A 26,644-nucleotide genomic window follows, 5' to 3' on the forward strand; every position below is an offset into this window, starting at 1 on the left:
AATGTACTGTGTCTACGATGTTCCTGTTTGACCTGTTCACATGGTGATTTCGAGGTGACATGCATCAACCCGTCGCCTTTGTAACGTACGGCTACCTCTACAATGATCTTGTGTCACCAAAAGCTGCCTGCATTTAGTGCCGCGCCTCCGCCGCCATAAATGGGATCTCGGAGGGAACTTCATGCGTAATATTCTTTGCCAGAGACCAGAGATCACTGGGATGTATACTGTCCACACATGATCTGACATATGATTATTGCTATCTGACATCCGCAAAAGTACAGGCCACTCAGCACTTGAGATTAATCCCCCGTCTATACTCGGACTGTCGTATCTCAAACATGACCTGGATCCCTACAAACAATGCCGCACATGCCGTGATCAAAAACGCGAGGCCTGCGGGACAGCAGCGTCAGTGAACCATGGTCGTCGAAATCGAGGCCCTAATGGAGAAACCACGAGACAACAAGGAAAAAGAAAACGGCTTACCAGAATAGTCTCTAAAGATCCCCTTGACAATACTCTCCAAGCCGTCCAGTCCGACGGCAAACCCGACCAGGTTGGCCGCCATCATCATGAGCACATTACCGACCGCTCCGACGCAGCACAGCATCCGGTACGCGGTCGGCCGGCTCTCCCACTTCTTGGGCGGGAACAGCACGCCGGCGGCGATCTCGGGCAGGAAGAAGACGACGACCAGCCAGCCCCAGATCAGCAGGTTCAGCTTGATATCGTGCCACAGCGCCACGAAGGTGAAGACGACCAGGTACGTGAGCACGGTCCGGGCCGCGTCCAGGCCGGTCCGGAAGCTGGACCCGCCCAGGGGTATGTAGATGTAGCGCAGCAGCCAGCGGTAGTAGCTGCGGTGCCAGCCCCGCCAGAAGGACAGGGTCGAGTAGTTGTTGCTGACGCAGCGCACCATGTTCTCGGGCGGGTCGACGCCGTCGACGAGGCTCCAGAGGCGGAAGAAGCGCCAGGGGAGGAGCAGCTTCAGCCAGATGATGTGCAGGTTGAAGAAGGCGAGCAGCGAGATCTGCGCGGGCGTGTACGAGGACCAATCGGGGCGGGACTTGGAGATGGCGCCGACGTAGTCGTAGTGCAAGATCAGCTCCATGGCGAGGAGGACCAGCGCAAAGCGGATGCCGTACTTGAGCGTGCGCGGGGTGGAGAGCGTGGCCGGCCGGTACCGCTGCTGCGAGATGTAGTCGTTGAAGGTGATGATGGGGCCGGTGAGGTAGAGCGGGCCGTAGATGGCGTAGGCGAGGTAGTTGCGGAAGCAGTAGTCGTGCGGCGCGGCCGGGGTGGCGATGCGGTCGCGCTCGGAGAGGTTGGCAGGGTCCAATTGTTTCTTCTTGCCGGCGTTAATATGAGGTGATTTCAGAGGGGGGAAGACCAGGAGAAGCGCAAAGCAGGAGGCGTACCTCGATGGGACTGGAAGCCCTCCTGTCGAGACTCCAGTAGTAGTCCAGGTTAAAACTGATCAGGCGCAGGACGGTGATGTTGAAGAGAATCTCCCAGCGGTTGATCAGGCCGCCGTGCCTATCCATCCACTCGCCCAGCGCTACCAAGCCCGAGGTGCCCGTCACCAAATTCTCGGCCGGCGAGCCGGTCAGGAGCCGCGCAATTTCGCGGTACTTGTAGCCCGAGCACAGCTCATTGGCGAACAAGACGCAGATGTTGAACACCCACGTCGCGGCAGGGATGTACCTCTTGGGCACCGACGTTGCAAGCCGGTAGTTGATGGCCAAGATCGCCAGGATCTTGGCTGCCGAGAAGCCATGCAGCGCCACGAGGAAGAAAAGCGCAAAGGCGGCGTCATACGAGGTGCGCTGGCGCAGCCTCGCCTCGGCCGCCTCGGGGACGTTCGCTCTCGCGGCTCTCAGCTCCGGCGGGACGGGGTGCACGGCGTTCCAGACCCTGCGCAGCAGCGGATGGAACACCAGCAAGAGTGCCATATACGGCAGGTTTGTCCGGAAGGTGTAATACTGGGCGTCCGATACGTCCTACCACCGCGCCACGTTTCAGCAAAGATTGCTCTGGTCTCGATGCCGGCAGCAAAAGAGGGGGGGGAGGCAAGGGTTTAGAAACTTACGATCTTGCGGCCCGGAATCCACCCGTCCCTAAGTCGTTTCTGAAATTTGTAGTATCTCGGATCAGATGCTGCCGAGCGTCAGACCTTCCTCCCTTCCAACCACTCTTTCCCACCAATGATGACAGAGCAAGGGGAACACCTTACGCCTCGAAACATCATAGGCGACCCAAAACATGTAGGGCACCACGACCAGGAAGACGAGGTAGTAGAAGTAGAACTCGGGGGTCCTCCATTTCGGCGGCTCGACCCGCTTGTCGGCGACGGCCCTGTCGCCCTCCCGCTTGTCGTTTGCGGCCCTGTACGGCACCGACGAGGGTGTGGTGAAGCGCGTGTCGAGGGTCTCGAGGTCGTAGATGCTCGACAAAAAGGACAGCGGGCAGGAGCGGCCTCGGCTGCCACCGTGGGAGGAGGCCATTGTTGGGAAAAAAAATGGGCGTTGCTTGACTGCTGTTTCGGCTTGGGCCAGCTTAGACCATGTTGGGCCGATGCAGGTTCGTCGCGAGGATGAAAGAGCGGCAGCGACAATCTCTACGAGGTTTGCAATTCCGTAACCTCAGCGCACCCAACCTCTCTTCTGAGCAATCCTTATCGTAGGCTCCCGGATTTTTTTCTGAAATCTCAGAACCGCATTCGAGGCACGCCCGGCGTTGTTGTCGCGGCTCGTAAGTCGTGTTCCTGAGTGTACTTGCTGTCAGTTGTCTTGTTCGAATTGAGGACGAAAGTTATGAATTTGAAACTCGAACTCGAGGGGAACCGAGAAGCGGGAACAAATCGCGTTTTAATTAGCCCATCGTACCTCCGTAGTCTGATCACGAGCCTTGCCCGGGAGTTGTTGGTGCCAGTGAATCGCGGGACAGTCCTCAAGCTCCAAGTCGGCAGGTGTACTGCGTAGTTCGCGTTGAGGGTCTAGATTCGAGCGGCTCGAGGCGCAGCTGACCGGTTGGTTGCAGCTGACACAAGCTTTCCCCGCCAAGACCTCGTGCCCCTGAACCCCTATTTTCCAGTGCAGTGTAGAGTACGTAATCCGTACACTATTTGGAACGGATCCGTACTCCGTACCGCGGGAACTAAAGTAGCGCACTTCGTACTGCGTAATGACTCCTCCTTTTTTTTCGGCAAGTCTACGGAATAGTTATGTACAAACAGCAAATCCATACATCTCATTATCACGAACCTTGCTCGTATGTGCAAATTCCACCCCACCAGCCCCCAATCCTAAAATATCCAACCCTCGGCAGCGCCTCTCTGGACTACACTAAGCCCCCTTCACGCCGTAGCTCCTCACGCGACTGAAATAGAAGGGCTTGTGGTTCTTCATGGTGAACTCGCCCCAGTCCCCGGTCAGCGGGTTATAGCTATAGAACCCCTTCCAGCCCAGCTTATTGTTCCTGGCGCCCTTGCCCGCCGTGCCGAGCGCCAGGTCGAGCCGGTAGATGTACTTGCTCACGCCCTCGGTCTCGACCGTCACGCCGCGCTCGGCGTCGGCCAGCGGCGCGTCCGGGTCGTCGGCCTCGCGCGACAGCCTCCACCTCCCCCTCAGCGCGTGGCGCATCACGAAGCTGGGCAGGTGCGGGTTGGCGCCGCCGGCATGCAGGACGAGGGCCTCGCGGGTCATGTGGTGCACAACGTCGGCGGGCTCGGCGGTGGTGAGCAGGCTGATGACGGCGCCGTCGCGGAAGAAGCGCAGGTAGCGGTAGTAGGTGACGATGTGCACGGGTGAGCCCCAGGTGACTTGGTTGGCGCTAGCCTGCCCGGAGCGCATGTAGTTGACGGTGCTGATGTAGCAGCCATTGAAGCGGATGCGCGGCCGCTGTCGGAACATGCGCTGCCACGAACACCCGTAGAGCGACCGGTACAGGGCGAGCGTGTTAGCCGCGCTCTCCCGGGCGTGCCGCCGGGCGCGTTCGGCGAGAGCGAGGTGTGGCGCGCTCGTCGACAGCTGTACCGACTCGGAATCAGCCCCCGAACCGTCCGCGTCCTCGGCCGACTCGGTTTCGGCGGCTTCGCTTTCGATGTCGGCTTCCGTCAAGGGCTTCCAGTTGACTCTTTGTTGCCAGTAATAGTGCATGCCGCCAAAACCAAACTCGCTGCCCAGGCAGATGCGTCGCCAGATGCGGTCCTCGGTGGCGACCAGGTAGGCGAGGCGCTTGCACACTTGGGCAAGCCGCACAAAGTCCCCGACGTCGAGGATGGCCACGTCCTGGAGGATATGAACCAAAAGTTCCTCCGGGAGAGTAGCCAGCGGGCACGGGGGTGGTGGCATGCCCTCGACCTCGGGTGGGGCGGGCGAGATAGACATGGCGGAGAAGCTAGCGATGAGGTCCTTCATTGACTGCGGCTGGTCAACCTTGCGCGCCGTGCTGACCGCCGTCGAGACGGCCGCTTCTGAAGCAGCCTGCACATGTTTTGGTGGCGGCTTCGGGAAGTGCTTGTTTCTGTACTTCTGGTCCACCCGGTCGTCCAGCTAGAAACGGTCAGCTCAGCGGCCTCCTTCCAAAAGGTCCAACGGTATGTGGCGACGCACCCTGAAGGCTATCCTATACAGTCTCAGGCTTTCCCCGAGGTTACCCGCGGCCTCCTTCTCAACCGCCTTCTCATAGTGCTCCAGTGCTGAGACGGGTTCCCGGGCTTCCGAGCCCACGGAATGTGTCGTTTGTGAAGATGCTGATGCGCTTGCCGCAGACTCATCAAAGGGCCGCGGTTGAACATACTCCTCGTCGTCCTCTTGAGCGGCAGCTTTCTGCGCGGACTGTGGCGGCTTCCGCGGGTGCTGTGCGACGGGCCTCGCATGAGTGTGGGACGGTCCAGCCGCCCTCGATTGTTGCTGCTGCTGCTGCTGCTGCTGCTGCTGCTGCTGCTGTTGTTGTTGTTGTTGGGAAACGCCCGGAGCGCCGTGCTTCGCCCTCACCTCGGCTTTCCATTGCTCCCGGAAAGACTCTAGATCCGGGTTTGGAACTTCGGAGCTCATGTTGGCAGTAACTTCGTCTCGGCGGCGCCAAACGCGGCAGTTGCAATGGAGGATGTGAGGCCGCCTGTCGGTCAGGCAGTGATGATGTGAAAGGTAAAGGCTAATGATTCTGTCTTGAATGAACGGTCTATTTCTTTTTAAAGTTCACGAAAGCCAAGACGGCTTGGAGCTGAATCTCCGTTGTGTGAGATGCAAGGGTGGGAGGCAGGGGTGGTCAACTGTGTCATCCGGTGAGCAGCAAGTCGGCCACCCGATTGCCGATTGCGATAAGCGCTTGTTCATGATGCGATCCGTTTCGCTGTGAGGGACCGGGGTTGTTGTGGGATGCCGCAGCAAGGGGCCCACTTCACTCCGAGTGCCTGAGAGTGGAGTGTATCTCCAGTTCTGGAGCCAGTGCACACCTACTACATAGGAGTGTTACTTCTTGCCCCGCGTACTTCGCCGAAGACTCTTAGGCTTTCTTCGCCGATTAGAGCCAATTTGACTGCAAGTTTTCTCAGCTACCTGCACCGCGGGTCAGATGTTTCTCTCGACTCAACAGTACTCCGTCTGGATGGCAATTTCCGGAGCCGCGGTGAATAGAAGAGAACTAGGGAAATGTCATGGCTTCGACAACTGCTGATCCAGGAAGCTCGCACTCGCAGACGGGACTTGGGCCGCGCGAACACAACTGAGCGTTTGACGCGTCGCTCACCTTGGGACCTCGCAAGGCACGTGAATTGACCAACATCTATTAACTATCTCGTCCAGAACAATCCATCACACAAACGGTCCTCCAAACCCGATCCAATCCTCAGCTCTTGCCGACTCGCCTCTACTCCAAAGCCTTCCTCACCGACTCCCGTGCGAGCAGCTTCCCCAGCCACTCCTTCACAAACGGGTAGTCGTCCTCGTTGTACTGGCCAGTTTCTCCAAACAGTCTCTTGGCGATCGCCTGCCAGGGCGCAAAGGAAAAGTCGACGTACGACAGCTTGTTCCCGACCAGCCACGGGCCATCAAACCCTTCCTTGGCCCCATGCTCCTCCTTCTGCCTGGCCAGGTGCCCCTCGATCACGCCCGTAACCCGCTTGATCTCGTTGATGTACCGGTCGATCGCGCTCGGCAGCTTCTCCTGGTGGTACGTGGTAAACCATACAGCCTGGCCATAGTAGGGACCCTGGCCGGTGGTCTGGAAGAAGAGCCACTGCTTGGCCAGGTAGTCCTCGTTGGAGCCGGCCGGGAAGCTGAGCTTGTGGTCGGTGTCGTACTTGTCTACCAGGTACTGGAGGATGGCACCTGATTCCCACAGCGTGAGGCCGGTGTTAGGGTCCCGGATGGATGGCAGGCGGCCGTTGGGGTTGATGGCGAGGTACTCGGGCTTCTTTACGTCGCTGTAGGGAACGGTCTCGATCTCGTGGGGAAGGCCCAGCTCTTCGAGGATAATGACCACTTTGTCGGTGTTCGGGCTGCCCTTGCCGTACGCCTTGATGGGCTTGAGGTCGCTTTGGGATCCCATGATGACGAGCTAGGTCGCGTTGCGGTGTGAACTGGGTTAACCCTAAGAATGCGGTTGCTGTTTCCGTTGGCCGGTTTGGGCTCGTCGATCGAAGTGAGTTGAGCTTGCTGAATGAGGGCAGGGACACGGGGCGAGACACGGCGATCAACTCGTCCTTATATGCTGCTACTTCTACTGGTTTGTGGAGCTAATGTTTGCCTACGAGCTTTCGCCATGCCATGGAGCGCCTGGTCCCTGGGGCTTGTTCTCCACGTTCGTGATTTGCAATCCAAACAGCGTGGTGTGGTCCCAACTCGATGATACGGAACCTCCTGGATGATTACAGACATTCCTACGGAGGTACAACAGCTTAGAAATCATCAGAAGCGATGTGACAAACCACGAAACACGCGACTCGAGTCCTCGGACCGTTGTCGTCGACTGCTGGACGATCCAATGCGGCCAAGTTGATTATGATATCCCCGCTAGCTGGCTCGAGGGTGCTCTGGTGTGCGCCGCTGGCTGACAAATCTAAATGACTTGTTAAATGATGGGATTCCGGTGAACTGCGGAGGTGAGCAAAGCGCCGCCCTGTTACACGAGTGAATGGAACTGGGCTTCCAAATGCGCCTCCGTACAGGGGATAGCGGTCGAATATGCATGGAAACAGTCCACCTCTTTCCAGCAATCGGGAAACCTTAGCTCCATGTCCCGAGGCCACATTTGCCGCAATGGAAGCTGGTTCCAAACTACCAGTTAGTACTCGTATCGAGAAGAGGTGTAGTAGATAGCCAAAGGGCTGGTATGCAATTGCAATTGCTCAATGTTTCAATATACATACATACATACCTGCGGACCTTAAGTACGTACCTTACGTACACAGCCTACCAACCTAAGGTAAGGTAGGTTGTGAGTGTCATGGTCACGGGCCTGATTGAGAAATCCATCTCTGCATGGCACCCCGGCTCCTACTGCGAACTGTGTATGGTACGGAGTGGTGCACACAACAGGCAGGGATTACGAGTGCGCAGGAGTGGGAACACCGCGCACCGTTTGGTCATTCTAAACGGCTGTGCTACAAAAGGAAGCCGCGCGGGACAGCAGGGCAAGTTGCCCGAATAGTCTCCGGATGGGTAATACCCGGCCTGTGTTTCCCCGACCGAAGGTAGGAACCGTCTGCGATCGGAGCCTTTTTATGTCTCCAAATAGGTTTCTCAAGACTTAGGCGGTCTTTAAATGACCTCAGAGTCATCCGTGGTTGTCAGATTTCCGTACGTTGCGATGGAGCCTGCAGTTGCCTTCATCAAGAAGACGGTCCCGACATCTTCTACTTAACACGCCATAGGGATTTCTGCTGCTACCTTTGCTGAATTGCATATTAACAGCAAGCCAGCTCCGGCTTTAGAAGCAAATCGTTGAGTTACTTGTTTGTTTGGCACCTTGACAAAGTCTTACCACCCTCCCCCTCCCCCCTCCCCTCCAAGTTGAATGGACTGGGCGTTGCGCGAACAGAAGCAGTTGCTTGTCGAAAGAAAAAGGTGATGGAAAAGAAGGTATGAGACCGATAACCTTACTAGTAGATATTCTAAAGCAAAACGCTGTCGCTTTGCGACTTCTGCTCCCAGCAGGTAGTGCACGTTGTCTCCTGACACTGCCGAGAGTCCCTTCACCTAGATACCAACGCAGCAACAGTAGTTCATTTAGAGATCGGCACTTATTCCACTTTGGCGCCGTCCTGTTGCCCATATTTGGTACGCATGTATGTATGTACATACACTTCATGCACCTCGAAGCAATATGTGTACGACCAAAGTATGTTGCAAAGTGGAGGCACGAAACTGGAGAGCTTCCAGAGTGAATGTAAGTTGCACCATGATCGTCCGGCTAAGTTGGAGCACGAAACGCAAAGGGACCAGAACAGAAGTATATGGCATTAAATGTTTCACAATCACAACGCAAACCGACAGTTCTTCCCTCTGAAGAACCACAGCATGTGCCGACTGGATAGCGCCCTCCAACCCTCCCTCATTTCGGGGTCCGGGCTTGCGCTATGGAGTACAGGTGCAAAGTACATACAGGGCTTTAAGTTACTCTGGCTTGTACAGAACTGCACTTTGCATATGCCGCGATAATAACCACCGAGGATACAGAACGGACGTCTACCTTCTGATAGGTGCCAAAGTTGCAAGTTGCGTTCTGGCCATGCCTTCCGTAGCAGCAAAAAATGGTCGTATGTTTGTACAATCGAAGTCGGTAAGGACGATAATCGCGTGGAACGATGCGGGGCCGGTTTTCCACCGTCTAGCCACTCACAAGGGCCAGGCGCTCCCAGCTGATGTCACCACACCCGGGGTCTGCCGTATCTCGGTTGCGCAACCGACCCCATAACCACCGATTTGCGGAGCCTTCGAAGGCGTGAATCTATTCGCTTGTTGCGACTTTTAATCTTCTTTGCTTGGGTTGTCTTTCCTCCTATTCTTTCACGGCGCGTTTGAATCTCCTTTTCAAAGGCCGAGCTGTCAACTGAGCTGACGCTCTTTGTTCTTCGCGGGCGCGGGCGTTTCGATCCTGTTGCTGTTTTGAGACGCCGGGGTTCCTTCCAAGCTTTTTGTGGCTTCAGCGGCACGTCATCCGCGTTTTCCCCCCCGAACCTAACCTCGACTTCGGAGTACTGTACATACATACATACATACCTGCGCCCTGTGCTGCGTTTATATGCCAAGAAGGGAGAGGGGTGATTTCCGTCTTGATCATATCGCACATATTCAGGGCCGAAAACTGCGCCGCAATCGATACCAACCCCTCGCTCACACCGGCGCGTTGGCACCAGGAGGTTTTTGCTGCGTCGCCTGTCGTCCTCTACGAGTTTTGTTTTTCCTGCAGTAGGACCTACCGAGGAGCTCGTCTCGTCCGCCCAACATGGGTTGGTCCAAGTCGACGCGCATCAGGGTGATGCTCGCGCTTGACACCCTCTTTTTTCTGCTCGAGCTAGGCGTTGGCTTTGCCGTGCAGTCTCTGGCGCTGATGGCAGATGCCTTCCACATGGTGAGGACTAGTTCTACGAGTCAGACCAGGCGGCCTGCGTACTGACGGCCCCGGCAGCTCAACGATATCATATCTTTACTTGTCGGTTTGTGGGCGGTCTCGGTGGCGAGGAAGGCCACCACAGACAAATTCTCTTACGGGGTGAGTGTCAAGAAGCCGTGGACTGGATGACGCAGAGCCAGAATCCGCTGACTCTAGCGATCCCCAGTGGCTCCGCGCCGAAATTCTGGGTGCCTTCTTCAACGCCGTCTTCCTTATCGCCCTCTGCGTGTCGATCGTCCTCGAAGCCATCACCCGATTCTTTGACCCGCCGGAGATTGGGAACCCGCAACTCATCTTGATTGTCGGCTGTCTGGGCCTCGCGTCGAATCTGGCCGGCTTCGTTATTCTTGGGGGCCATGGACATTCGCACGGGCCGAGCGAACACGGACATGGGGGAGAGGTGGGCAGTGAGGAGCATGGCGCTGCCCGTGCCGCCGAGGAAGGACGTGCTGGACAGCTAGCAGACCACGATGCGGCAGACGACGGGGGCGAACCAGACTTCTTTCCCGAGGTTGCGGTTGCGAGGTACAGGGCATCAATATCATCAATATCGGAGGGTTCACCAAAGCGCAGCAGATGCGAATGTGGTGACGTGGAGATTGAAGGGAGCTCTCCTGGCCGGAGAGAGCGGAGATCACAAGGGAATCATAGCCGCCACGGCTGTCTTGCCGGCATTGGCGACATGAGCATACACCCAGCTAGTTTTCGGCAGGAGATCATCGCCGCCAGCCGCCCCCAAGCCGACGACGGGACCAGCAGTGATGAAAACACCGGAGACGAGATCGCCGTGGTGGACGAGACGGATCCGGGCGAGGAAACGCCGCTTCTTAAGGGTAGGGGTACGTCACAGTCCAGCCGCGGTTCGAAATCACCGTCGAAGCGCGCCCGGAGGGGATCCGGCATCCATCATTCACACAACCACAACAAGCCGAGGGAATCGGGCAAGAGCCATGGCCACGGCCACGGCGACTTGGGCATGAACGCAATGGTCCTGCACGTCCTGGGCGACGCGCTCGGCAACGTGGGGGTCATCATCACGGCGCTCGTGATTTGGCTGACGGATTGGCCGGGCCGCTACTACGCCGACCCTATTGTTTCCCTCTTCATTACGCTCATCATCCTCCGGTCCTGCATCCCGCTCACGATTGCGGCCTCCAAGATCCTCTTGCAGGCAACCCCGGAGCACATCGACCTCAACGATGTGCGCGAGGACATCCAGGCGCTCCCAGGGGTCATCAGCTGCCACCACGTGCACATCTGGCAGCTGTCGGACACCAAGATCGTCGCCTCGATGCACATCCAGGTGGCGTTCCCCATCTCGGAGGCCGGGGGCGAGAAGTATATGGAACTGTCCAAGATGGCGCGCAAGTGTCTGCACGCTTACGGCATCCACAGCGCCACCATCCAGCCCGAGTTCTGCCTCGACCCAGCTCATGCCCACAACGCGCCGGGTGGTGCAAACGACGACGCTGCGATGCGCATGGATGGCGCGTCGGCGTTGGCGTCGGCGTCGGCGTCGGCTTCGGCATCAGGCGCCGCGACCGGGAGTGCGGCCGCGGCGCAGGTGTCGTCAAAGTGTGGGAATGTTTCGGGAGATGTGTGTTTGTTGGATTGCGTTGATAATTGTATCGGGCAGGGATGCTGCTCACCTAGCGCATCGCGACCCGAGAGCAGCCACTCGGCGGAGGGGCACGGGCACGAGCACGAGCACGAACATGCTCATGATCATTGAGGGCGAGTCTTCTTTTGTTAATGTATTTATACAAACAGCTTTTTGTAATTGTCTTATTTACGGTCGGCCTCGGAGTTTGGGGAGTCTTCTGGGGAGCCTTCAGTTGATTCTTTTTTTTTTTTTTTTTTTTTTTTTTTTTTGGGGGGGGGGGCAGGCTTGTTGAGCATGGAGTCCAGGTCAAAGAAAAAGAAAAAGAAACGTATAAAGGGTCTCTCCGTATTCAGAGTTTTACTAGAGCGACCGTCTGCACAACCACCTCCGACGGTATTCAAGTCGCCTAATGATGAAACCGCTCCGTCGAATCTCGAATCGATACCGCGGCGGGTTTGCAACTCTCCGAAGGCCCTAACACACAGGGCATGACCAAATTAAGGACAGGCATAAAACCGCTCACCACAGAAACCAGCGATCTCCCCCAGGGCCCCTGAAGCGGAGCAGAGTGGTGTTTCGCTCTTCTGACACATGGCAACCATTCCGCGTGACTGTGAAGGGCCATAAGATCCAAGAATAGGTAACCCCTCCTCATATATATATATCTCAAAGGCATTATTGCGATAAGTACAGATGAGTCGAGCCGCTCCGCCAGTGATCTCATTCAATGGGTTGAGGTCGCGCACTGCCGGCGAGGTTTAGGCCCGAAGCTGACATGCAGCCGTTCAAGAATCGTGCACTCTATCCGGAGATGGTTCGTCCCCCGACCCCGCCCAACATGTATGTACATACGACGGAGCAGCGGGGAGGGAGGGGTAGGCGCAGGTCAGCACCAACACAAACATACACACACACACACACACACACACAAAGCTGATGAAACGCCACCAGATTGATGAGTAAGAGAAGTAAGAGAAGGAGGGTGCCCTGTGGTAGCGGTGCGTTGCGCAACAATATCGGACCCGTGTTGCACAGCGCCCAATGGGACCGATAACAATCAACCGTCTGCTCAATCTACCTTTTTTTTTTTTTTTTTTTTGCTCGGTTCTTAGATCGATCCGGCCCACCCCCCGCACGTCATGTTTCAACCCGGCCCGTGGATGCGACTCTTTCCGCACCCAGTCGGCAGGCAACAGCATTTGCTGCGCCGCCATTTGACCGATTCCGATTTTTCTTCCAGCTTCTGCATGGCCGCCGCCAACGAAAAGCCATGTGCTCTGAAGATCGCCGTGTGGGCCGGCGATTTAGCGTCGAGAGCTGTGTGGGGGATGGGTATTGAATCCAACTGAATTCCAATACCCATCCAGCCCAGAACAAGCCCAGTAAGGTATCCGTGGTAGGGGTAGAGAGTGCGCGAGGAATGTCGCCTGACGGGGGCGAGAAAGCTCGGTAGCCAAGAGAGTATTAACTCACTGCACTTAGTAAGTAGTGGGTGCTGCTGTGTAAGGTACCGTGTAAGGTGCGGAGCACTGTGTAACCGACCGGCAGAATTTCCCAAAGTGACGGCTGCACCCCTCGTTGCCCAAAACGGCAGGAGGCTACAAGTCGACTTTTCCTTCCGTCGGAGTCTGCTGCGGTTGGGTTCAATTGGCACGAGCGACTTCTAGGTAACGGCCCAGGGAAGAGCCGGACGGGGTCCATGGCGATCGGGCCGGGTGAGGTGGTCTTTTGCCTGGGCTTCCACTGCTGCTTTCCCGGTTTCTTGACTTGAGGCTTCGACTTTTCACTTGTTTCTTTGATCCACCACCCGCCCCAGAATCGCGCCCTTGCGCTCGCAGATCGCGGGTTGGTTTTCGCATCGCTTTGTTTGCTCTTGCTATGACCTCGTAGGCGAAAGGGTGGGGAGTCCGACATCGCGTTCTAGTATTTGACCTGTACCCCCTGCACCACGAGCCTTGCAATGCCCGTGTCGGTTTTCTGTCGTCTTGCTGGTCAGGTACGGTTGGAGCAGCGGGCATGTGTATAATCCTCGTCTCGATACCCGCCGTTCGCCATGTCCGGCCCTGGACCGGGGCCCGGTCACGGTCCTGGTGACCAGCAAGACCACTACTACTACCACTACTCCTCCTACTCCAGCAACAACACCAACACCAACACCAACACCAACAACAACAACAACAACAGCAGCAGCAGCAGCAGCGGCGGCGGCGGCGGCAATAACAACAACAGTAGTAGCTACCGAAATGGCTACAGCAATCGCCTTCCGTATGCGCCCCAGCTGAGCACAATCCCCGCAAGGCGACCTGTCGGCGCTCCCACATCGGCGGTCGTGAACCCCTCCCAGGTCTCCCCTTCTGAGCTCGCCTACCCCCTTCACCCAGCGCCCAGCGTCAGCAGCACCCAGACCCGAACACCACAGCGCATGGGAACCATCAGCAGCGGAGGGGTATTCACAGTGTCACCGGCAAGTTCGATCCACGAAGAAGTCCGCCAGGATGATGAGGCGTGCGGCGACGGAGGACGAAGGGGACCGCTAGGAACCTCGTCGCCATCTCCGCCGCAGCAGCACTGCAGAAGCCCGGAGCCGCAGCTGCATGGGAGTGGCAGCAGGGGTTGGGACGGGGGCGGCTGGGAGGCCGGGCAAGCGGGATTGTGGCACGGGGCACCGACACAGGTACCACAAGCACAAACGGCAACGACAGCAGGAGCCGGTAAAACAGGTGTGGCGCAGCCGACGCCGACAACCTACGGGCCGGCACCGACCCAGGCTGTTGCTACCTTCGCCAACTCCGTCCTCGTGGCCGCCCCGCTGCCTTTTCCAGCCCCAGCACCGGTTCACACCACCACCGCTGGGAATGGGATAATCCCAGGCGTGCCGGCACACACGCCCTTGCAACAGCAGCAGACGCGGCACCAACAGACCCCTAATTCGCATCAAGAAACAACCCTTGCCAACTCCCAATCAGCGGCCCAAGCCCATCCCACCACTACCGGACGACCCAACCCGGGCTCCGGCCCGTTCATGCACTACGAAGACGTCACCTACCTTACCCCGCCGGCAGCAGGAGCAGCAGCAGCAGCAAACGGATTCGACGAAGAACCCAAAGACGAAACCCAGGTTGAGGTTGGCGTTCCACACGCCGACACCTTTCCCCCAGTCCCGCCGGAGCTGAACAGACCAGAGGCAAGGCGTTCATGGGATCGACAGCGCAAGCGGCGGCGGAAACAGCACGGGCTCGGGCCCCCGAACGGGGATGGAGGTGGAGGACACTACCAGCAGCGACTGCGGCAGTGGCGTAACGGAAGTGGCACAGAGTATGGAGGGGAAAGGGGCGGCGGGAGAGGGTGTACCGCCTTCCTGCGGTTCTGCAATGGCTGGCTGGTTGAGATGCTGTGCTGCCTGCTCAGCGTCGTGTGCTTGGCCGTGGTTGTTGCCGTGCTCAAGACGTACAACGGGCGGAGCCTGTCTGACTGGCCTCTGGCCGTTTCGCTGAACACGCTGGTGGCGTTCCTGGCCGCAATATGCCAGGTTGCGCTGGCAGTACCCCTGACGGAGGGGCTCGGCCAGCTCAAGTGGAACTCCTTTGCAAGGGGGGAGAAGCCGCTGGAGGATTTTGTCACGTTCGAGAACGCGAGGCGCTGGCCGGTATTTGGGAGCACGCTACTGCTTTGGAGGAGAAAGGGAAGGTGTGGACGATTTCGCTTCTTCTCCCATCCTGTTTGGCTGTTTCTTTCTCCCGGTCTCGCGTTCCGTTCTGTTTGGTTCGATGTGCTGATCAAATGTTGGTCGACAGGGCGCTCGGCACGTCTGCGGCCACCGCACTGCTGACCGGCTTTCTCCTCTCCCCGTTCATCCAAGGCGCCATAACCTATCCCACTCGGACATTGGAAGCAGGGAACGGTACGGCCACAATCGCCAGGAGCGAATCATACTTCCACCCAACGCCGTATGGTAAGCGGATTGTCCCCAACAATCTAACCCCCACCCCTCCCGCGAACTCGAAACAACGAGACTGAACCAGCGTCCACCTACCAGAGCGTCTTGACGTTCGAGAGAAGCAAGCGATCCAGTCAGCCATTTATCAAGCGCCCAATGTCGAGGTGCCCCACCTGCAACCCGTCTGCAGCTCGGGCGAGTGCCGTTGGCAGAACTTCAGCTCGCTTGCCGTCTGCGCTGCCGTGGCCGACGTATCCGACTGGCTTACCATCTCCGGCCGGACCAGCTCAAAGGACCTGGGAGTGTCACTAGGAGACGCCAATAGCGAACTCGTACGCGAGGCCCGTCTCCCAAACGGCCTGTTTCTGGTTGGCGGCTCCGCCAGCTGCAACCTGAACATCTCCTGGCCGCAGTCGTCCGCCGATAGCGACCTCGGAGGAACACCCGACCAAGGAAGCTTCCTGCCCTCACGAACTAGTCTTGCTTTCTCAGACCAAGACGGCCGGGTGGCGAGCGCTATCGCAGATTTCTTCCTCATTTACACCAACCAAACGACTGCATCCTCCGTCTCGCAACAAGAAGAGGATGATAACGAAGAGGCCGTGTTCCGCGCTGCCGAGGTGCTGCTGCATTTCTGCGTCAACACGTACGAGGTGTCAACCTCGGGAGGTGTGTCGACGAGTCGGGTCGTCCACACGTCGAACCTGACCGCGGAAGGCGAGGTTGCTAGCGGCGGTAACACGCTTCTCGACGTTCGAGACTCTTCCTCTTCCCCCTCCCAGGCGCCTTCTTCCCGGCGGATTATCCTCCGCGCCTCTTCCTCCTCTCCCGCGGCCGCGGAGGGAGGGGGCATCGTGTACTCGGTAAAGAGAGAGGACGTAGCACTGCTCAATAGCTACCTTCTTTCGGTGTTTTCCGGCGCGTACTCGGACCGATATGGCCAGGCGATTGGCGGTCAGACGGCGACGAGCGAGGCGTTGGGACTCGCCATGTTTTCGCAGCGTAATCCGTCGTTCGATGACACCGAGATGCGGGCTGTGGTTGGCAATTTGACTGCCAACGTGGCCACCAGCCTAACTAACGCGCAAGTGAACTTTTCTTTAGGCTTACCGTCGTCCTTTGTTTTTGTTTATTGACCCGCTCCAGTGTCTGTCGCCTGGCGTTTCTGTATTCCCTCTCTCTACGGGTTCTTGTAGGCCCTGTCTCGGGAAAAGAAGGCAGTTCTTTTTCGTTCGTAAAATGGCCGAATCGCCGAGCGCTGCGTCTACTACCAGAGCGCGTCGAACGGCAGCTGAGAACGTTTGATACGGGGGCGCCAATACTAACTCGCGAGGCCCGATCCAGGATGCGCGCCATGAGTCCGGCCTCGGCGACCGGGACCGTCCTCACGACCGAGAGTTACGTCCACGTGCAGTGGGCTTGGTTGACATTTCTGGCCATTCAAGTAGCACTCGCGGTCAGTTTCCTCTTCGGAATCATGGTCCAGACGGCCGTCTGGGACGTCAAGATCCTCAAGGGATCTCCCGAGGCGGCGCTACTTGCTATTTCTGCCGACGAGAAGGCATATCTCGAGTCACGGGAAGACATGTTTCTAGGCAACGGCCAGGGAAGCGAAACGACTCGCAAGATGAGCAACATAACCTGCCGTTTTCGCCTGGGGGAACGGGGCTGGGGGTTGGAACTAGGTAAGAGAGAAGACGGATGACCGAGACGCCGTATAGATATAAAAAAGTGCAATCTGTCGGGGGAGATACGTACAATACACACACACAACTCGTGTTCGTGCATGCCCAGTTCGCTAAGATGAAGAACATGAAACGTCATCGATGGGCTGCGACGCGCCGTCTGGTCGGTCGGCTGCACTGTCTCTGCTGTGACTTTCCTGCAACACACTCAGCCCGCAGAAGCACAAGCAGATGCTCCATGGTTGGGTAAAGATGGAGTTTGAGTCGTGCGACCTGTTCGGCTCGGCGGACACGACATCAAGCTCGGAGGCCTCGACTTGCAGTCGCGGGAAACTGCGCGCGCGCATGATGTAACCTCCTAAGTTACGCCCGAGGCGGAAACGAAATGGCGGGATGTGGACACCATTTTTTTTTTTTCCCTCGGCAACTCGAAGAGCGCTTTTACGGCGTAGTTGACGGCTGCCGTTGGGCCCTTCGCGGGCCATATGGGCAGAGCTGCTTTCTGCGGTCTCTCCACCTTCGGCCCCAGGTCCCGCAGCATGTTTTTTTTTCGGGTTGAGCGCTGGCTGGCGTCACTCGCATGTCCATCGTAAAAGTGCTGTTTTGGGTTCTCGCTGTTTAGCGTGCTGCATCGCGCCATTGGGCCTCTCGGTTGAGACAAGGCCGTATAGTAGTAGCTGCGTGTGCACCGCGGGAAAAGGGGGGGAAGGGGGGGAGGAGGCGGGGCGAGCGAGCAAGCTGGGGAGACACAATGGAACGGGGCTGGCCATGCTTTCGCCGTAGCTCTCTCTCTCTTTCATCCCCGTCTCTTCACCCCCGCGGCCCGCCCCGAAATGGGTCGTGTGTCTAGCTCCCGCGAGGCCGATCGAGGGGCGGGGAGGAAAAAAAGAAGCAATAACCAGGCTCCAGATGCCACGCCAGGCTGATTGGGCCGCTGAGAGAGGAGTTTGGTGGCACAGGTAGCAATGCATAGAGAGGCATCAACGAGCCATTGAGCGGAGGCAAGGAGCGTGGGGAAAGTGCAGTTGAGGCTGCGAGTCCCTCCCGAGCCGTCCTTGCGAACTCATATTGTCTTTGACTGGCGGCCATTCCTGCCCGAGGCTAGGAGGAGGGGGTGATATTCATCACCGAAGCAGGACAAAGGAGGGGGGGAGGGTTATGGCGCCCCGGATTCCGTCTATTGCTTCCCGTTCCTCGATTTGGACTTCGTCGTGGAAGGGGGAAAAGGGGTTGATGTGGGGGAGGAGAAAAAGGGAAAGCGCGCGAACTGTGTAAGGTATGCGGCGATGCGGGGAGTCTGTTTTGGAATCGGTTACAAAGCTACGTGTCGGGGAGCTATCGGGGCCAGAAACTGCACAAGTTCGGCTCTGCCGGGCTCCCGGGGAGGTGGCGAGCTCAGCTTGGGGAAAGGGGCTCGCATATCAAACTCACCTCGACGTGACATGAGCAGTCCAGCAGTGTAACGCAAAGATGTGTTACGGCGCTCGCAATCACACGTCCTCCCTCTGCTCAGGCTTTTTCAATGCCTAGGTGGCCGAGGTGAGCCTCGGTAACGCTTGAGGGAGAGCCATCCTTTTTCTGCAGGAACCTCGCAGGTCGCTGCTGAGCGAGCGAGGCTATGCGTCCCACCCTCTTGCCGGTTGACACGCTCGGAGCTGCTTCATGACGAACCACCACCCCCTTGCGCGTCGACCTGGGGCGCCGAAAGCTCAACCCACACACACCGAAACAAGCCCCGAACCTTGGCGGCGGGTGGAAGACGGCTTGTGGAGCCGGTCGACGCTAGTCGGGTGGCAGAATCGCGGTGAGGCTGGGCGGCAGCACCCGGGCTTCCGGTCAAGCTCGGAATCGGCTCATGCCAGCCGCCGCCGATTGGTGCTGGTAAAGGTGTGTTCGCGTTACGTAACATCGTAATCTGCCCGGAGAACCGACGCTGGAGCAAGCCACCCATCACATGACCTCCGCGATGTGGGTTAGGGTCCAGGCTGGGAGCAAGGGGGGGCTGAAGGCAAGCGTGGGGGAGTTGTGAGACACGCGCGGGAGCCCTCGGTATGGTAAGGTACCGTAAAAATACCGCGATCTGCGCGTTTGGTGTTGGCCTCGCCCATTTGAGAATGCAGGGCGCCGCAGGGTGGGATATGCCTCGAGCAGAGAGGTACGAAGTCTTCTGCAACTAGAAGCCAAGAAGAGGTCAATTGACGTCGCTGTGAAGGATGCATGCACCTGCTGTGACGTGCAATACCTAATCATGAGGGGATGAGCATGGAGAAACGACGCGGGCAACACGGGGAGAGAGAAGCGCGGGACGAGGGGTGTTGTGCGGGAAGATGGGTAAACTCCACTGGTCGGTCTGCGGTGAAAGCAATGGCAGGGTCCACGTGTTTCCCGTTGGGCACGTCCCCGGGAAAACAAATGGGTTTGGGCTTGCCTGAATTGAGCCTCCAAGCGGGAGCCGGAGTGTGAGAGATGGAGATGGAGATGGAGAGCACAAACACTAGTTACCGCGGTAAGTCTGGTTCGATAAACGGCAGAAAGAAAAAGAAACACGATCCAATGGCGGAGCCGGGGCTACAGAAGTCGCGACCGTAGACTTTCCATTCAGGTTACTTCCATCGAAGGGCTGCCCGCCCACACCTGCCCCCGTTCAGTCCATAAGCTCCTTCCTCACTTGCTCATCTGCCGCGCTAACAGCAAAAACTACTTTCCGGCTCTCGCCTTTATGTGGTTGAGATGCCATTGGCCCCTCCCATCGTTTGTGCAACATTATCCTATCTTCAGTTGGAGTCCCTCCGTCACCCCCTTGGGAGAGTGCCCTACTATCATTATCCTGTACGCTACGTACTTTGGGCGTCGATGACGGCTGCAGTCTCCCTCGTACTGCTGTCCTGTATCAACCTCATATCTTAGCACTTTTTCCCCCGGTCCTCTTCTACTTTTCTTCGTCTGGTACAGCTGCCGACGGTCCAACTCAAGCCGCGATCCATCCACAGAATCACAGGTATCCCATCTTCCAAACTTGGACGCTCGGTCAAGCGTGCTGCGCAGCGACTTCACGGCGCGGCGCAATCCCTCTCTTATAAAGAAAAAACACCGCTCCCATTTGATTGTCCTCGCCTTGTGAAGAACCATCCCGTCTTTGTACTCGCCGAAGCAACCGCCTGCCAGCAGGTCTGGCATATACATCAAGGTCCGAACCCACCCGTGCGCCGTCCCAGTACCCGGCCGTGGATATCCCGCAAAGACCCTCGCACGAGCAACAACAGCCGCAGGCGCGGGAGAAGGAAGCACGCCGGGGCACCAAGTCTCGCGTCGGAGCCTGGTAGGCAGGAAAGTCGACCGGAATCGGCTCGCGACCGAGATTTCCATCGACCATGGGAATCTTTATGTCCGACTGAAGCCCTGAACGACGTCGTCTAAGTGTCTGCAGTCCAAGGATGCAGCAGCATCCGGATCCCCGCTTGGCTGAAGAGCCGCCCAACAACAGGGACAACTCTCGCCCTGTCTCGCACTTGCCCACAAGCCCCGAAACGCACATCGCCTCGAAGGCGAGCCCCGAGGCTCGTGTTCTACAGCCCGACGGCGGCGCCTCTCCCCCGACGCGGAAAGACACCAACTCATCGATATCTACCGCGGCGACCCTCGGTAACTCAACGACTGTCGGCACCGACGAGACGCCCGGGACCCCCTACAGCAGCGTAGCCTCACCTCCTCCCACCGCCTACGCCGCCCAAGGGGTGTTTTCTGCTCGGGACGGGACCAATGTCGCCCCGCAACGCCGTGCCAGTCGGCGCCGAACAGGGCCGCTAACGGCCCTCCAGCGGGAACGGGCTCACCTTATTAGAAAAATAGGCGCTTGCCCTGACTGTCGCCGAAGGCGGGTCGCGGTAAGTTCCCGTTTCCCGGTCGGTCAGCCGGGAATCTTGCCAGCTCACAGGTCTCGCAGTGCCATCCTAACCACCACAACATGACGTGGGAGGACGCCGCAAAAAGGTTCAGATCACATCAATCTTCCACCCATGGGCTCTCGCCGGTGACAGGGCCATCCATCAGCCCTGCGCCAGTGAATAGGAGGCTGTCTTTTGCGCAAGAATCTCGGGACGTGGACATGGACACTTCGCCAACACAGCAGCATGCCCAGCCAGCGTTGAGCGAGCCGCGCATCAGGACCCCTCTCCCATCCGGCCCGCGCCCTGACAACAAGCATGTCAGCTTGCCGCCTTTCCCCGGGTTTGACAGTTTCAGGGCCGACCTCCAGGGAAGCGCAGATCGAATTTTGGCGAGCCCATTCCGCAGCCGCTACGCCAACGTCTCGGTCCTGCTGGTACGGTGGCAGGACGACGACGACCCAGGAGTCCAAAGCGCCATAAACGAACTGGCCAAAACGCTCCACGAGATTTATCACTATACGGTTCATATTAAATCGATACCGTCATCGACCGAGGGATCCAGATCTCCTTGGTTGTGGCTTTCCCAGGTGGTGACCGACTTTGTCGCTGAGCACAACCAGCGCGACTGCTTAAGAATATTCTACTACAGCGGGTACAGCTACCTGGATGCTGACCGACAGTCGGTTCTTGCAAGGTGGGTGCGATGACCTGATGCTGCGGCATAGCATTCGGAAGTGCGCAGGCTTACTCGCTCCCCCCTTCGCTCTAGCTCCAAGCACGCGGACCCAGCCACCGCTATCCGATGGAGCGGCATCCAGCAGCTCTTTGAAAATTCCCGGTCGGACGCCCTGCTCCTCATGGACTGCGCCTACTATCCCACACACTCGGCAACGCGACGGTTCGGCATGCTGGAATTGATTGCTGCCTCCGCCGGCGAGGATCACGTCGAGCTTCTCGGGAGAAGTGCCTTCACCCGCGCTCTTACAGAACAACTACGGACAAGGGCTGCCCAACCTTTTAGAGAACCGTTCTCCGTGGCCGAACTTCACTCCAAGCTGACCTCGTTGTATCCCGGAATGGTGCAAGAGCGGAACCCGGGAAAGCAGGCCATCGCGAGTTTCCCCACGCCGCTGAGCATGCAACTCTCCGGGACCAAGACTTTACCGTCTATCCTGCTAGCACCGCTACGACACGATGCACCCAGCGCTTCTACGAACGGGCTGCAAATCAGCATGACGTTCCGGCTGACGGATGACCCGTTCAACATGGACAGCTGGGCCGAATGGCTCCGCACGATGCCCGGAGGGATTGCGGAAGTGAGGGTAGAAGGCCCATATCGCGATACGTTTCGATGACAGTAATGAACGGCCCACGAGAGTGCGGCGTCATTGCGAGAAATCCGGTTATGACCGACACACTGGCGAATGCCTCGTCGCTCATGTCGAGGGACACAGAATGCCTACAACGTTTCTTCTTTTTCCGACTCTGAGGAGTCTTCTTCACTCCATCTGCATGTCAGGTACAAACAAATGTTTCACTCCCAGCTCTTGCCTTCCCGTGAATTTACGGATGCAAACTTCCCGAGTGACAGAGAGGAACGAGAGCTGTTTTCTCAGCGTCTAGATGGTGTGTTGTTTCCTCCCTGGAGCGGATGATGAAGGACGGACGGTGTTTGAGACGAGTGTCCAGAAGGGCTATGTTTTCCAATAATACTGCATTTGACGGCGTCACCCGAATAACCAACCAGGTCAAAAGCTCACTCCGATCCAGTCAATCATGGGAAGTAATTGGCGTACGAAACAAAATAGAGCCTCCTCCTTCAACTCGGGCAAGCCGACTCACTGTTTCAACCGTATTTTGACCTCTGGAGTATATATATATATATTGGACAATCTAGGGGGTCCATGATAGATACATGATGAGACACGCCCGGATTTCGTGGTATCGTTCTACTCCCGTGTGTCCCCCTTCCCCTCCCCTCCCAAACCCTTGTTTTTTTCACCCAAAAGAAAATTTTACAAAGGTGTTACACACAGTAACTGGAAACAAAAAAAAAAGAGCAGAGACGGTTGCGATATGGGGCAAGAAAAAGGGGGGATAAATGAGAAAAAAGAAAACAAAAGCAATCGTCTCTTATAAGCTAGCTGACTTGTTGGACACCTCGTCACAGCATGACGACGGCGGCGACCAAGCCAACGAACAGGGCAGCCCAGGCGGGGCTCCCCGCGAGGGCGACCTTGGCGCCGGCGGACGTGTCGTCGTCGGACCCGTTGTCGATCTTGAAGGTGGGCTGGTACTCCTCGCCGCCGGCGCCGCTGGCGACGTTCGCGGTCGCGTCGGCCACCGTGCCGTTCCAGCAGTAGCGGTCGAAGCAGGCGCGGCAGGCGTCGGGGACGGCGGTGCCGGTGCGGGCGAGCGAGCGGCTCAGGACGGCGCAGGCGACGCAGACGGGCCACTGCTCGTCCAGGGTGCCGTTGCCCTGGGTCGCGGCGTTGTAGCCGTTGCGGATGATGGCGTTGCGCTCGGCGAGCGAGTACGAGGGCGTGAAGGTCGTCACGTTGGACCAGGCCGTGTAAGGGGCGTTGGGCAGGTAGACGATCAAGGGGGGAGCGGTGGAAGAGGAGGAGAGGGTGAAGTTGTCGACGTCGCAGCCGAAGAAGGTGGGGCGGTTGTTGAGGCCGTGGGCGATAAAGGTGCGGTCGTCCGGGACAGGGGGGAACAGGGTGCCGTTGGCGATGTCGCCGTGGGAGCGGTCGTAGCTGGCGCGCATGGCGGTGCCGTTGGGCCACGAGTAGGTGGTGTCGGCGGAGGAGTCGACGGCGAAGATGACGTCGACGGCGCGGAGGGGCTGGATTAAGGGGTGCAGGGGGATGTTCTGGAGGTCCATGCCGCCGTCGACGAGGTCGAGCGAGTCGGACTCGGCGGCCGGGTTGGCCTGGCGGTTCCAGCCCAGGAACGGGTTGGGCACGTACTGGGCGATGTCGTTCTCTTCCGCGCTGATGCCCTCGAGGACGGCGGTGGCGGCGTCGACGAGGAAGTCGGGCACGCCGTCGACCGAGGTGATGTTCTGGAGCAGGAAGGCGTTGAAGAGGGAGCTGCTGGTGCCGAAGATGTAGCTGATCGAGTCGAAGCCGCGGACGCAGTTGCCGTCGCGCGGGACGACGCCGGCCGAGAAGTTGGAGGCCAGGTAGCGGATGGGGGCGAAGCCGAAGGTGGTGGGGTCCCAGGAGCCCATCTCGTACGGGTTGAACTCGAAGACGGTGGCGTTGAGCGAGATGATCTTCTGGCCGGGGGCCCTCTCGTCGGCGACCAGGATGGGGAAGGGGGTGCGGGCGTTGGAGAAGTCGTCGTCGTCGGCGATGCTGGAGAAGGTGTACGAGGGCCCGCCGTCGGGGGCGTCGATGAGCTGCCAGGACAGGGCGCGGCCCCAGTAGTCGGTGATGGAGGTCTCGAAGCCGGCGTCCTTCTTGGAGGCGACCTGGCTGGCCACCTTGGCCCAGTACCTCGCGGTGTCGAGGATGCCCGGCAGGTCGGGCCCCGTGAAGATGGAGCTGTCGAACTTCCAGACGCTGCTGTCCTCGCTGCCGTCGCGCAGGGCGGTGACGGTGGTGAAGTTGTTGGCATAGATGCTGCTGACCAGCCAGCCGCCGCCCGACAGGCCGGACAGGTAGGTGCTCGCCTGGAGCAGGCCGCCGATGCCGCCCTTGTCGGTCGAGCCCGGGGTGCGGCTGTCGGCGGCGGCGATGAAGCCGGCGCCGTTCATGAGGGCGCGGTAGCCGCCGCCCGAGACGGCGATGCCGATGTTGGGCAGGTCCTTGACGTCATCGGCGACCCGGTTGATGTAGGCCTCGGCGTCGAACCCTTCGATGTTGGCCCGCTTGAGGAGCTGGATCATGGGTTCGACGGTGAGCGGGCGGCGCTTAGCCAGCCAGTCGCTCTCGCTCTTGGAGAGCGAGCTGGCGCTCCGGATGGTCGGCTTGTCCTGCGGGCACGGCACGACGGCCGGCGCATAGCCGTCGGGCGCGTCGGGGCGCGCCCGTGCGCTGATGGTCACGTCATCATTGCGTACTGCTGTCCTCTTAATAACGGGCTCCCCGGCGGCAGCGGATGTGCAGTGGGGGAGGAGAGCGAGCGGGAGAAGGTCGCTCAGACGCATCGCGGCTCGATGTATTCCGTACTCTTATATACTCCCTAGTCTCTCTCTCTCGGCTAGTAAACCATGTGGTCTCGCGTACCGGCAGAAGTGGACGGAAGATGTAAGATGAGGTACGAATGTGAAAAGGGCGGGTTGTCGGGGTTCTGATCTGGTCTGAGAGCCGCCAAAGTTTTTTGTGTACTATTTCTCTGGTTGTTGGACAGTGAATCGTAAGCGCGCGAGCGCGCGCGAGAGGAAGTGCGAGTGCGAGTGAGAGCGAGAAAGAAGAATGAATAGTAAGATCAGATCGGATGATCCTGGGCCGGAGGGCGAGGCAAGATGAAAAAAAAAGGGCTGCCGAGAGGATTCCAGGATTCGAACCACTTAACAACAACAGCACCAGAAGAAGACAATGACAGAAGCAGAAGAAGGTCGTCGTCTTCCGAGACGGCCGGGCTGGTCAGGAATAAACAGCACCGCGCTGGGCTGGGCTGGGCTGGGCTCGTGGGCGGCCGAGAAGGTACGGGATACTGCCCCCAGAGAGATTAAACAACGATACTGTAAAGAAGTAATCAACGACCGGGTTACATACAGGCGTTGGTGCCTTGTATAGGAAGGAGGACCCGACCTGGGGAACGGGGGACGCGACCGGTTTTACGGGCAGGAGCTCTGACGGGTCCCGATGGTGGTCGTTGGGCCTCCCGGATGAGCCGGGGTTCGTCTGGGGGCGAGCCAAGGGGGGCGGTACACTACAACACAATGGTGCTATGTAACTACGCTGGGAGGCCGCCACTCGCGTTTGGATCTTGACGCGCGCGGAGGGGCTTGGCGTTCTTGGGCTTTGCAACTGACGAACGCTAATGCCATCATTTTTTTTATATATTCATTTTTTGGTTTATTTATTTATCTATTTTTTTTGTACTTGAAGTTTTGGTTGGGCAGAGAGCTTGACATCTGTTCCTGGACTCTGGAGTGCCGAGCATCCGAAGCTCATATGCCTGCCCGAACGATGGGTATTCTGCTTGTTTTTTTTTTCTTTCGAAGTCTTTTTCTTCCTTCCCTTTACCAAGTATTCCGTGCTCCTGTTTCTGCTCTCCTCTTTCTTCCAGATAGATCTGGGGCTGCGCATTCACATGTCTTACTGACAACCACGTCGCATTCTGTCGGATCGCACACTACTTGAGTACTGACTGCATGTTCCGTGTTCCGTCCATTCAGGACGTACAAATTCAAAGTACGGATTACAGGCCGACTGTCATGTTTCATGCGGCACCACCGAGGGCGGGCCGGTGGAGTCTCAGGGCTCGATTCGGACCTGTTTTGGCGATCGGCCGCGCCCAGCACCACGGCCCGTACCAAGTAGGGATGGAGTAGAACGTATGTACAATACATACATACAATGAGACCTGGGATCAGATGGCCTTTCGGGGGCCGACAGACAACGACAGGGTTTGAACGGGTGCCGGTGATCCCATGCGAAATGTACGGATTACTCTGTACAGTACGACACAGCCGTCGCTGTTTTTTCCCCCTTTCCTCTGTTTCGTTCCTTCTTTTCTTCCTTTATCTTTCTCCCAAACTCCATACAGTACCGACTTGTGAGGCATCCTATTTTCTTTCTTTAGCGCCAACCAACACTACCAGGCGCACACGAATTGAGGCTTGGCAGGGCGGAGCGCTACCCTGCAGTAGGAGTGCAGCGCAGTGGGATCAGCATCGGTATGGAGGTACGGGTTACATAGTGTACACACAGTACACTTCGGAAGAACCCGTAGT

At 58.1% G+C, this 26,644-nt stretch overlaps 9 protein-coding genes across 9 annotated transcripts; 5 read left to right on the forward strand and 4 right to left on the reverse strand.

The window, feature by feature from the left end:
• Window positions 1–177: 177 nt before the first annotated feature.
• Window positions 178–2,608, reverse strand: MYCTH_2296135 (uncharacterized protein). The gene is made up of 5 exons (XM_003659251.1): window positions 2,237–2,608; window positions 2,093–2,160; window positions 1,422–2,003; window positions 490–1,351; window positions 178–396 (listed from the first exon to the last, which is right to left on the reverse strand). The coding sequence occupies exons 1-5, from the start codon at window positions 2,505–2,507 to the stop codon at window positions 290–292; spliced, it is 1,890 nt and encodes a 629-aa protein (XP_003659299.1). The 5' UTR covers window positions 2,508–2,608; the 3' UTR covers window positions 178–289.
• Window positions 2,609–3,123: 515 nt separating this feature from the next.
• MYCTH_2296139 (uncharacterized protein) lies at window positions 3,124–5,306 on the reverse strand. Its single transcript, XM_003659252.1, has 2 exons — window positions 4,617–5,306; window positions 3,124–4,556 (listed from the first exon to the last, which is right to left on the reverse strand). The coding sequence occupies exons 1-2, from the start codon at window positions 5,058–5,060 to the stop codon at window positions 3,348–3,350; spliced, it is 1,653 nt and encodes a 550-aa protein (XP_003659300.1). The 5' UTR covers window positions 5,061–5,306; the 3' UTR covers window positions 3,124–3,347.
• A 244-nt stretch (window positions 5,307–5,550) lies between these two features.
• MYCTH_2313641 (uncharacterized protein) lies at window positions 5,551–6,935 on the reverse strand. The gene has a single exon (XM_003659253.1). It carries the CDS (start codon window positions 6,553–6,555, stop codon window positions 5,875–5,877), a length of 681 nt encoding a protein of 226 aa, XP_003659301.1. The 5' UTR covers window positions 6,556–6,935; the 3' UTR covers window positions 5,551–5,874.
• Window positions 6,936–9,335: 2,400 nt separating this feature from the next.
• On the forward strand, window positions 9,336–9,676 carry MYCTH_2296142 (uncharacterized protein). Its single transcript, XM_003659254.1, has one exon. The coding sequence runs from the start codon at window positions 9,454–9,456 to the stop codon at window positions 9,622–9,624; it is 171 nt and encodes a 56-aa protein (XP_003659302.1). The 5' UTR covers window positions 9,336–9,453; the 3' UTR covers window positions 9,625–9,676.
• Window positions 9,677–10,171: 495 nt separating this feature from the next.
• Window positions 10,172–11,380, forward strand: MYCTH_2296144 (uncharacterized protein). The gene has a single exon (XM_003659255.1). The coding sequence runs from the start codon at window positions 10,304–10,306 to the stop codon at window positions 11,351–11,353; it is 1,050 nt and encodes a 349-aa protein (XP_003659303.1). The 5' UTR covers window positions 10,172–10,303; the 3' UTR covers window positions 11,354–11,380.
• A 1,816-nt stretch (window positions 11,381–13,196) lies between these two features.
• Window positions 13,197–15,184, forward strand: MYCTH_2296145 (uncharacterized protein). The gene has a single exon (XM_003659256.1). The coding sequence runs from the start codon at window positions 13,278–13,280 to the stop codon at window positions 15,051–15,053; it is 1,776 nt and encodes a 591-aa protein (XP_003659304.1). The 5' UTR covers window positions 13,197–13,277; the 3' UTR covers window positions 15,054–15,184.
• Window positions 15,185–16,150: 966 nt separating this feature from the next.
• Window positions 16,151–17,120, forward strand: MYCTH_2296147 (uncharacterized protein). Its single transcript, XM_003659257.1, has one exon. The coding sequence runs from the start codon at window positions 16,507–16,509 to the stop codon at window positions 16,864–16,866; it is 360 nt and encodes a 119-aa protein (XP_003659305.1). The 5' UTR covers window positions 16,151–16,506; the 3' UTR covers window positions 16,867–17,120.
• A 3,621-nt stretch (window positions 17,121–20,741) lies between these two features.
• MYCTH_2296150 (uncharacterized protein) lies at window positions 20,742–22,368 on the forward strand. Its single transcript, XM_003659258.1, has 2 exons — window positions 20,742–21,427; window positions 21,503–22,368. Exons 1-2 carry the CDS (start codon window positions 20,811–20,813, stop codon window positions 22,086–22,088), a joined length of 1,203 nt encoding a protein of 400 aa, XP_003659306.1. The 5' UTR covers window positions 20,742–20,810; the 3' UTR covers window positions 22,089–22,368.
• A 275-nt stretch (window positions 22,369–22,643) lies between these two features.
• Window positions 22,644–25,109, reverse strand: MYCTH_2296151 (uncharacterized protein). The gene has a single exon (XM_003659259.1). It carries the CDS (start codon window positions 24,887–24,889, stop codon window positions 22,898–22,900), a length of 1,992 nt encoding a protein of 663 aa, XP_003659307.1. The 5' UTR covers window positions 24,890–25,109; the 3' UTR covers window positions 22,644–22,897.
• Between the last annotated feature and the right edge of the window lie 1,535 nt (window positions 25,110–26,644).

The sequence above is a fragment of the Thermothelomyces thermophilus genome, chromosome 1, assembly GCF_000226095.1.
Source record: "Thermothelomyces thermophilus ATCC 42464 chromosome 1, complete sequence".
Taxonomy (NCBI): Eukaryota; Fungi; Ascomycota; class Sordariomycetes; order Sordariales; family Chaetomiaceae; genus Thermothelomyces; species Thermothelomyces thermophilus.

What these genes read in the sequence shown, in the direction of transcription:
- MYCTH_2296135 (XM_003659251.1), bottom strand. Translation starts at nt 2,507, where the DNA reads ATGGCCTCCTCCCACGGTGGCAGCCGAGGCCGCTCCTGCCCGCTGTCC. An exon ending in GGGCTTCCAGTCCCATCGAG is followed by an intron (nt 1,352 to 1,421) that starts GTACGCCTCCTG and finishes AACGCCGGCAAG; the next exon opens with AAGAAACAATTGGACCCTGC. An exon ending in GATCTTTAGAGACTATTCTG is followed by an intron (nt 397 to 489) that starts GTAAGCCGTTTT and finishes GCTGTCCCGCAG; the next exon opens with GCCTCGCGTTTTTGATCACG.
- MYCTH_2296139 (XM_003659252.1), bottom strand. Translation starts at nt 5,060, where the DNA reads ATGAGCTCCGAAGTTCCAAACCCGGATCTAGAGTCTTTCCGGGAGCAA. An exon ending in TGTATAGGATAGCCTTCAGG is followed by an intron (nt 4,557 to 4,616) that starts GTGCGTCGCCAC and finishes GACCGTTTCTAG; the next exon opens with CTGGACGACCGGGTGGACCA.
- MYCTH_2313641 (XM_003659253.1), bottom strand. Translation starts at nt 6,555, where the DNA reads ATGGGATCCCAAAGCGACCTCAAGCCCATCAAGGCGTACGGCAAGGGC.
- MYCTH_2296142 (XM_003659254.1), top strand. Translation starts at nt 9,454, where the DNA reads ATGGGTTGGTCCAAGTCGACGCGCATCAGGGTGATGCTCGCGCTTGAC.
- MYCTH_2296144 (XM_003659255.1), top strand. Translation starts at nt 10,304, where the DNA reads ATGAGCATACACCCAGCTAGTTTTCGGCAGGAGATCATCGCCGCCAGC.
- MYCTH_2296145 (XM_003659256.1), top strand. Translation starts at nt 13,278, where the DNA reads ATGTCCGGCCCTGGACCGGGGCCCGGTCACGGTCCTGGTGACCAGCAA.
- MYCTH_2296147 (XM_003659257.1), top strand. Translation starts at nt 16,507, where the DNA reads ATGCGCGCCATGAGTCCGGCCTCGGCGACCGGGACCGTCCTCACGACC.
- MYCTH_2296150 (XM_003659258.1), top strand. Translation starts at nt 20,811, where the DNA reads ATGACGTGGGAGGACGCCGCAAAAAGGTTCAGATCACATCAATCTTCC. An exon ending in CGACAGTCGGTTCTTGCAAG is followed by an intron (nt 21,428 to 21,502) that starts GTGGGTGCGATG and finishes CCTTCGCTCTAG; the next exon opens with CTCCAAGCACGCGGACCCAG.
- MYCTH_2296151 (XM_003659259.1), bottom strand. Translation starts at nt 24,889, where the DNA reads ATGCGTCTGAGCGACCTTCTCCCGCTCGCTCTCCTCCCCCACTGCACA.